The 9,889-nt window shown below is 39.1% G+C and overlaps 1 protein-coding gene across 1 annotated transcript; it reads left to right on the top strand.

The window, feature by feature from the left end:
• Positions 1-7,757: 7,757 nt before the first annotated feature.
• On the top strand, positions 7,758-9,094 carry LOC140520439 (protein crumbs homolog 3-like). Its single transcript, XM_072634371.1, has 2 exons — positions 7,758-8,195; positions 8,620-9,094. Exons 1-2 carry the CDS (start codon positions 7,905-7,907, stop codon positions 8,698-8,700), a joined length of 372 nt encoding a protein of 123 aa, XP_072490472.1. The 5' UTR covers positions 7,758-7,904; the 3' UTR covers positions 8,701-9,094.
• The last annotated feature ends 795 nt before the right edge of the window (positions 9,095-9,889 follow it).

The following is a 9,889-nucleotide window of genomic DNA, read 5'->3' as shown; positions in this document are numbered from 1 at the left end:
GGACAATTCAAATGGAAATTATTCAGTTTCCTGGGATGGTATGGGTATACTGTCCAGATTTTGCAGGCATACAACAATGAGGTGAGCACCATGCCTCTGCAGACCTTTCATTTATTAGTTCCTCTTCTCTCCCATATTTTCTTTTGGAGCCTTCCAAACACTGAGCTAGCTCTGGCAATACATGTGTCAAATTCATTATCAATGCATACATCCTTGGAAAGAATATTGCCAAGGAATGTGAACTCATCCACAGTATTCAAAATTTTTCTTTGCTGTAACTGAAGCTTCCACATATAGATGGTGTGGTTCTGGTTGGTGGAGCACCTGTGTGTTCTTGCTGTTAAATGTTAGGCCAAAATTAGCACAAGTAGCAGAAAAATGATCCATAGTTGGTTGCATTGCAGCTGCATTGAGTGCACAATCATCTGCAATCAAAAAATCATGCACCAACACTCTCCACTTTAGTCTTCACTTGTAGCCTTTTAAAGTTGAATAACTTACCATCAGTAAGGTGGCTCACATTGATGCTGTTTGGTCTTCACTGAAGACATTTGACAACATTAGTAAAAACATCAGTGTTTTGTTTTGCTTTAACAAAATCTTGAAACTCTGATAATTGATCGAATGTTCTTTTTCTTTTTCAAAATTCAGGATTATGCTTATTTTTGCTGGGTATGATATTTTTGGCCTGAGACTCAGTTCTTTTGGTCTTCAATATAAAGTGTTTTAAGACCTTTAGTCCTTTAGAGTCTGCTGCTAGGTCTAGTGTGGTTCTAATTGTGGCACCATCATACTTAAACTGATTCTTTCTTGTTGCTTTTACTATTCTATTCTTAAGCTGAGGTTGACTTAATTTATAATATTTCTATGAGTTTCTCTTTCAAGTGGTTTTCAATGGATTATTTTCTATTTCTACTCCTCCCTGCCCCTTTTTCTAATGTTTTGGAACAATTTTCTTTAATTATTTCTTGCATTATTGTATCAAGATTCTTTTTTTGATCATAAATTTCAGGTAGTCTGATTATTCTTATGTTTTCTCTTCTTGATTTATTCTCCAGATCAGTTGGTTTTTTTCTTATATTTCACTTCCTCTTCTATTTTTTCATTCTTCATATTTTAATTATTCCTTGATCTCTTATAACTTTGCTGGCTTTGCCTTGCCCAATTTTTCTTTTCGAGGTGTGATTTTCTTCCTTAAGATTCTGGATCTTCTTTTGTAATTGGTTGACTTTCTTTTCATAATCTTCTTGTTTTTCTGGGATTGTTCTTATTTTTTTCAGTCATCTCTCTCATTTGATTTTTAAAGTGTTATTTTAAGTTTCTCTATGAATTTTCTTTGGGCAAGTGATCATTTTATGCTATTCTTTGGTGTAGAAAAGAGTTTCTTTGTTTTAATATCCTCCTCCAAAGTTGAACCCCAGTCTTTTCTATTCCCATAATAATCTATGGTTGGGTGATTTCTCCTTTGTCTCTGTATTTTTGTATAGTAATAGTTTAATTTTGTAATCGCTTCTATGGTGCGTGGTGTCTCTTGCCCCACATCTCAGTTCTCCCCTCTATTCTGAAACCAAAGCCTAACCTCCAACCTCCTGAAAGTGCCCACAGCCAGGGGCTTCCTGTCGCACTGCTTCTGCGCTCATAAGACATATGCTCTTTCCTTCTTTTCCCACTGTTCTCCTTGTCAGCAGAGGCTTCCTTGATCTGTCCCGGCTCAAATGCCCAACTCCCCTCACTATCCCTGATGTATAAGTTTCTAGAGCTGGGGCTGAGGTGTCCTCCCAACCAAGTTATCCCCAGCACTTGTTGTTTTAGCAGCTTGCCATTTGTTGCTAACAGGGATCCTCACCTGGAGGCATTTACTCTTCATAGGGACAAAACCTCTTTCTGGGACTTTTCCTTGGATCTTCTCCAATTGTCCCAAGAAGACCCCTGTCCCAAGAAGGCCTTTATTCTTATTTTATTTTTACCTGCATTTTGTTTGCCCTGAGGTGCTGTTTTATCCCTTTGGAATTTCCTGACCTACTCTGCCATGGTCCCAGAATCCTTTCTCTAATTTGTTTTTCTTTCCTAGAATAAGTATTGACATTTTTTCCCAAGTATTGACATTTTAAAATTTTGCCTTTAGAAAAAGCATAGAGATTATATTTACATAGTCACATATTTCTTTTCTAAAGAGATGTCCTATTACATTTGATTTAACTACTGCTATGTTATGGTGATTGATTCATTACAGCAATTAGACAACTAAGAAGCATAGGCCAAAAGAGAGGGGACTGGAGTATCGTTATACTCAAAAGAGTAGGATTGGAGGATTCAGTCAATTTTGAAATTGAATGTGTCCTGTCTAATTACTATGCATAACTTCTATTTTACAAATTCTTTAGCTACATTACCTAAAAACAAATATTTTCTGCTAGATTGATGCAATTTGATCAATGTTTCTTTTTCTATGGATTTTTTAGGAGTTTGCTGTTAACTTTAAATTAGTAATAATCTAATGTCAGACTTCACTAAGTACATTTTGCCTAGGCTAAGGTCAGAATTATATTTAGCATGTTAAAACTTTCCTTTATATTCTAAAATGTATTTCTTTTTTTCAGGCCTTCCTTCAAGTCCTTGATTTTCCCATTATTCTGTGAAGTCCTTTCAATTTACAATGTCCCTTCATACTTTTCCTGCCTGAAAAAATATATTGTTTATTGTAACCTTTTTAATTTCCTCCTTACTTTTGATATTGCTGATATTATTCAAGGCAGGATGTTTACGCAGGATTTTTTGATTTATAATCTTGCTTTGCCATTCTTCTAGAAATTTCTACATGATTATTTCTCATATTCCATTTTTTAACTGTGCTTCTTGATCTCCCACTAGATTGCTATCATGAGGTTGCATTAATTTATTAGTTGTTGAATATGTAACTCTTATTTTATTATCCTGTATCTATTGGTTCCCCAAAGAAACATGTGATTTCTTTTTCTTATCATCTCCATTTAACTATAGTGGCTCAAAAATACTTCAATTCTGCTTAGCAACTTTAAATCCTATTTCTAGGGAAATATGAATCTTTCTGTATTCTAAAGATCAGAAGCTATTTTCATTTCACAAATTTACATATTCTATATTAATCTCTCACTAGTCTAAAAAAAGTATATAAATTTTAGAAAAAGATGCAGTCTTATATTGGCAGTCAACAAATATTTACTAAGCACTTAATACGTGCTAGCACTATACAAAGACTTATGATATAAAGATAAAAACATCCCTATAGACACTACTCTCTACAGTCTAGTCCCACATACATATCTATGTAATAAAAACATAATTCTTGATCTCAAGGAGCTTACAGTATATTGGGGGAGACAACATGAAAATAGCAGTATTCTAAAAAAGCAAACAAAACATATTTGGTTATATAGAACTTTAAAGGACATTTTATATTTGATACTAGAAGCAATAGGTAGCTACTGGAGTAGGTTAGCAACCTGCTTCCAATTTTAGCATCATAAATGTGATAGCAGAGTGAAAGATGGATTCAAGCAGGGAGAGACTTGAGGCAGAGAGACCAACCAAAAAGCTCTTGCAATAATCTAGGTATGATGTGTTGAAAGTATATAACAGGGTGGTTGCAATATCAGATGAGAGAAGCAGGTATGCATGAGAGATATTATGAATATAATAATGCTTTTCAAGAGTTTGCACACAGCATGAATGTGAATGGTGAAAGTGACAAAATTAGGAGGATGGTCAGAATGAAGACTACATGACTGGAAAACTGCAGCTAGAGTGTGACCCCTTTCAAGATGAAAATTTCTTTCTATTCATCTGTGTAGTTTCACACACACACACACACACACACATACACACACAAGATAAAGAATATAAATTCCTTAACAACAAGGATTACTTTGATTTGTTCCTTGAATCCCCAGCATTTAACCCAGTTCTTTTCTCATAGTTGGAAGTTAATAAATGAAGCTTGATTACAAAAAGAAGAAAACAACTTTGAAGCTTAGTGACCAACTTTAATGAGTTAAGGAGTACACTCAATGAAGACACTGACAACACCAAATCATTTGACCGTGTGTAATCCTTTCATAGTAATAGAATCATAGAACCACAGAACATTTGGTCTAAGGATATATTTAATCCCTTACAAGGATCTAGTTTTACAGAGGAAATAATTAGAGAACAAAGGAATGAAAAGACTTCCATAAAGTTACACAGGGGATCAATAGACTTAGAAATTTAATGCCTTGACTCCTAGCCCTAGGACTTTCTATGTTTTCTCCCTCAATGCAAGAATTCTTTGTTCAAGTATAAAACAAGTATCCCAAAGCACGTACAGCTCCAATACAATGCCTTATTTCAGTATTTTTAAGGAATTCTTATTTAATTTCTGTGGGGACTACAACTACTAATCCAGACTACACCATATGGAGACATTAAAAGATGGTTTGACTAATAAATGGTAACCTTGGACACTGCCCTGTAAATACCCTGGTCTGTAATAGGTGGCTATTCACTGTACCTTGCCCAGAACTAGGTCTTGTAACTTGCCACATCATCATTTAGAAATCATGACTTGTATTTCCTTTATTGCAACTCTCATCATGTGTTGTCTTCTTATTAGAATTTAACCTTCTATAGGTCAGGGTCTTTCTTTCTTATATTTGTAGCCCTAGTGAGTAACAAAGGGCTAATCATATAGTAAGTACCAAATAAAATTGTCTCTCTGTCAGGCACAATCATAGTAATCCTTATGTAAATATCAGAGCAAGGACTGAGATAAAGAGGGAGTCTCTTATTGATATGATTGATAGCTTACATGAGGTAAGCGAAATTATCAATAGCTTTCAAAACTTCTCCATTTTCTGTAATTGATGGTTCCTCACATGAATGGTGTAGTGGTGGCTGAGGGAGCACTTGTGTTTTCTTGTTGTTAATTGTTAGGCCAAAATTAGTAGAAGTAGCAGATAATTGGTCCATACTTTGTTTCATCTCAGCTTCATAGGATGCAATGAGTGCACAATCGTCTCTAAACAAAAAAATCATGCACCAACACTCCCTCCACTTTAATCTTGGCTTATAGCATTTCCAAGTTGAAGAATTTACCATTAGTACCATAGTTGACCTTAATGTCCATCTTCATTGAAAGCATTTGACAACATGACAGAAAACATCATGCTGAAAAGCACTGGAGCAAGCACATAGCCTGGATATACTCCGTTGATGATTGGGAAAGCACAAGAGTATTTTCCATTATCTAGAGTCTGGATAAGCATGCCATCAGGAAATTGACATATAGTGCTGATGAACTTCTCTGGGCAACCAAATGTTGACACAATTTTCTGTAATCCATCAAGACTAGCACTATCAAAATCCTTGGTTAGATGTATAAATGTTGTGTAGGAATCTTCTGCTCCTGGCATTTCTACTGGAGTTGTCAGACAGCAAGCGCCATATTGACTTTTCCTCTGACCTTTCTGAAGCCACACTGGCTCTCAGGTAGATGATCATCTTCCAGAGGAAGGATCAGTCTATTAAGGAAGACTCTGGCAAGAATCTTGCCAACAATGATTAAGAGAGAGACCCCCCTGTGATTGTTATAGGACAATCCATTTCCTTTACCTTTATAGAAATGGATAATGGAGTCATCCTTGAAGTGTTGTGGAATAACCTCCTCTTGCCATATGAACTGGAAAATTTCAGTCAGCTTTTGTATGAACAATGGACCCCCTACCTTATAAATCCAAGATGAAACAGAATCAATACCAGACGCTTTGCCACATGAAAGGAGCCTAAAGGCAATCTAAACCTCTTCTTCAGTTGGAACTTCACCTAGGGAGGGATTGACTTCAACCTGAGATAAAGGTTCAATGGAGCAATTGGTTACAGCAAATGGAGAAGTTGTGAATGCTGTAAGTTCACTTACCTTGGTAAGGTTCTTTCCAGTGATGTACACATCGATAATGAGGTTGATACATGCATTGCCAGAGCTAGCTCAGTATTTTGGAGGCTCCGAAGAAAAGTATGGAAGAAAAGAGTTATTAGACTGAATAGAAACTGAAGATCTACAAAGCCATTGTGCTGACCTTAATGTTATATGCCTGTGAAACCTGGAGAGTATACCAGGAAGCTGAAACACTTCCGCTTGAATTGTCTTAGGAAGATTCTGAGGATCCCCTGACAGAATAAGGTACCAGACACTGAGGTTCCTACTCGAACTAAACTGCCAAGAATTTGAACTCTGCTTCAGAGAGGGCAGCTTTGATGAGCTGCCCAGATTTTTTGAACGAATAATGTATGTTTACCAAAAAGACTTTTATGGAAAACTCACACAGGACAAGTGTTTGCATAGTAGTCAGAAGAAATGACACAAGGACACTTTCAAGGTCTCTATTAAGAACTTTGGAATTGATTGTGTGATAGGTGAGACACTGGGAGAGGACCACTTAGAATGGTTTGCCCACAGCAGTGAAGGTGCCTCATCAGTGATCTATAAGCAAAGCACAATTGAAACAGCTCAAAGGAAATGCAGGATGCACAAATTTAGAGAATCTTCCATAAATGTTCACACAGATTATTTGTGCCCAACCTGTGGTAGAGAATTCTGATCTGATATTGGGTTGATCACCCATGGTCAGACACATTAAAACTTGACTCTGGCATAGTGATGCCATTTTGGTCCTATTTAAGAATAAGGCACAACAACCAAACTGCCTATATGAGGCATAATGACAGGAAAGAGTAACATCTATGGACAATCACAGGTAGGTTGGTGTAGTTATAATGTACGAAGGTTAGTAATATGCAGTAAAGCTGAAAAGATAGAGCAGATGCAAATTGTGAGAAGAGGTCCCTTTTTGCTAAATAAAGGGTTCCTCTTTGCAACAAAGGGTATGAGTTGTAAAAAGGACTAGCATCTTTAGTGTGAGGGCTTGCCAAACTCTTTTCCTGGTTGCTTATCTACCTTTGGTATTTACCTGTTACTCAACTCTCATCTGTGGCTCCAAGAAGCTGTAGACTGTGCAGTGATCTCACCTGGTAAATTATATAAACAGATAAGATAGACCAAGTTGAAGATAACTGACAGGCCTCAAACTTGTCATTGAGCAAGGTGGGTATCTACCCCAGGCATGTGAAGACTTTTCCCCATGGTAGAATGGGACATTGAGAACAATTTGTTCCAATTGCCATGAAGTTGGCTGAAAAAAGGTATCGTGGAGTGCTTGGAGGTTAGTCAGACTCTGAAGACACCAAAGTCATATTCTGCATCCTGGGCCATCACCATTCATCCTGTCTTTTTTCTTAGTACTGGGTGCTGATGATTCTGAAAGAGACAGTGAGGTTGATGACTGTGCAATTCTTCTCAAATCCTATTCAAGTAGAACTCAAGACATTACTCCCATAATTTCATTGGTTCTCTGAAAATGAAGGACAAAGTGTAGAGAGAGTGCAGCTCGATGAAGAGATCAGAGAATCGACTTCATGAAGATGATAAATGAATTTATGGGAATTGATGAAATCACACAAAGAAATAATATAGAGAGAAAAGATAAAAGGGGCCATAACAGAGCCTTGGGAGAACTCCACTAAGGGTCAGTGGAAACTATCTGACTAAAGATTCAGCAAAGGATAGAGGTGGGGAAGGATCCTTAGAAAAAAACAATTTCCATGCTCATTGATTCACTTCCTCACTTCTTGCTCACTTTCAATACTGAATTTTAACCCAGTCAGTGAATTGAAATTCATTTTGCGAGAAACGACTGAGGGACAGAAGGACTGACTGCCAGGCAGAGGACCGGAGCTGAAAGCTGGCGCCAGTAGCCTGAGATGCAGTAGCTACCGGAGTTTGGGAGCCAGGTCAGCCACGGCATAGGCCTGGTTCGGTTCCCCAGGGGCCCATGGCGAGCAGCCCTGGCCTGGGCCTGTGCTTGGCACTGAGCCTGCAAGTACTGAATCCCCAGCCTGCCCTGGCCCAGAGTACTGGCTACACTGGGTATGAAAATACTACTACCCCTTCCACAGCACCACCAGCCAGCGGGGCCCTGTCCCAGGGTGCAGTCACTGCCATCATCACTGTATTCTCAGTCCTGGGTATCCTCCTCCTGGTAGTGCTACTGGTCCTGCTGGGTTGGAAACTTCGTGAGAAACGCCAGACAGAGGGCACCTACCGGCCCAGCAGTGAAGAGCAGGTGGGTGCCCGGGCTCCACCGCCCCCCAACCTGAAGCTTCCCCCTGAGGAGCGGCTCATCTGAGCACTGCATCCCCCCTTTTCCTGCACGTAACCCCATACCCCATTTTTGGTTTTGGACCTGCTTGACATTGGGCACTCAGCCACTTTGAGAATCCCCTTCAGGGAGCATCTGGAGTAACACTGAAGGCCTCAGATGCTAGGGATTGGCAAGGAGTGGGCAGGGGGGTGCTGACTAAGCTGCTGGCCATGGCCACCTTCACTGGACCACCAAACCTGCTGCAGACTTCTGCCTTTGGTCTGTGGACATTGGCCTGGGACTGGAAGCTACTAATGTTTTTCCTGATGCGAACTATGGTGGCCACCTGGCCCTCTCCCCTGATGGCCTGCTCCTGCCTTTCAACCCTGGTCTCCTTGCCTTTCAGTTGTCCCACGCGGCTGAAGCAGCCCCAGGTCCCCAGGACTCGAAGAACAAGGCGTGGGGCTGGGTGTCCTGCTGGGGTTAGGGTGGGTGCAAAAGATTTGGGCCCCCTTCCCCTTTGTGGGGAGGGGCAGAGACTTTGGTGGGCACTGAAAAGAAACACCTCCCCCTCCCCAGGTCTTTTGATTAACATTCCACCCGTCCCAGTGGTCACTTAACTCTCTCAGGACTAATCTTCCCCTCTGGGTGAATAATAATAGGTATTTGAATTGAAGAGAAGGTGCTTGGAACAGTCTTCTGCCCCTTCTGGAAAACCTGCCCCACCACTTTGCTTCTCTCCCTGGTCCCTTCTTTTTTCCTCTCCCTTTCCATTGCCACTACCTCCAGCTCCCTAGACCTGTCCCTGGGAGGGGCTGCTTGATTTGTATTTTTTATAAAGATGGTCATAAGGTCAAAAAAAAAAAAAAAAAAAAAAGAAATTCATTTTGCACAGTTCCCATAATGTCTTAAACACTGAAACAAATTGCCTTTTCTTAGGCTTCCTTTTAGACTTTCCTAGAGTTTTGATACTTGATTACTCCTTTCTCTTCTACATATTATCTTCCTTGTGTTTTTATGATCTTATTTTTCTTATATATCTGGGAACTAATTCTCAATCTCCTTTCATAGATCATCATTCAAGCTCTGTCCCAGACACAACAATAATAACTTTTTCCAATACTCTATAAATTTGTCTTTTTTAAGAATGAAGGACAACAATCAAACGCCTTCTTTCTAAAAATCTGCTTTACCCAACTAAATTAACTTCTCTGTGCCTTAGATTCCACATTTCCTTCATGTGTAAAATGAGGGATTTCAACTATTTAATAATATTTATAATTAATAATATAACAATAGAACCCTGTTTCTAGGTGGTGGAGTCAAGATGACAGTATAAAGGCAGGGATTTGCCTGAGCTCTACCCCAAATCCCTCCAAATACCTCTTAAAAATGACTCTAGAAATATGGTTAGTCTTTCACAGTGTGACTGTTATGGAAGTGTCTTGCATAACTATCCATGTATAACCTATATTGAATTGTTTGCCTTCTCAGTGGGGATGGGTGTGGAGGGAGGAAAGGTGAGTAACTGGAACTCGAAGTTTTAAAAATGAGTGTTAAAAACTGTTTTTACATGTAACTGAGAAAGAAGATACACAGGAAATGAGGTATAGAAATCTAGCTTGCCCTACAAGAAAATAGAGAGGATCAGGATAAGAGAGGAGTGTGATAGAAGG

The sequence above is a fragment of the Notamacropus eugenii genome, chromosome 1 (genome assembly GCF_028372415.1).
Source record: "Notamacropus eugenii isolate mMacEug1 chromosome 1, mMacEug1.pri_v2, whole genome shotgun sequence".
NCBI classification, from domain to species: Eukaryota; Metazoa; Chordata; class Mammalia; order Diprotodontia; family Macropodidae; genus Notamacropus; species Notamacropus eugenii.
This window is presented reverse-complemented; position numbering and strand designations above follow the sequence as displayed.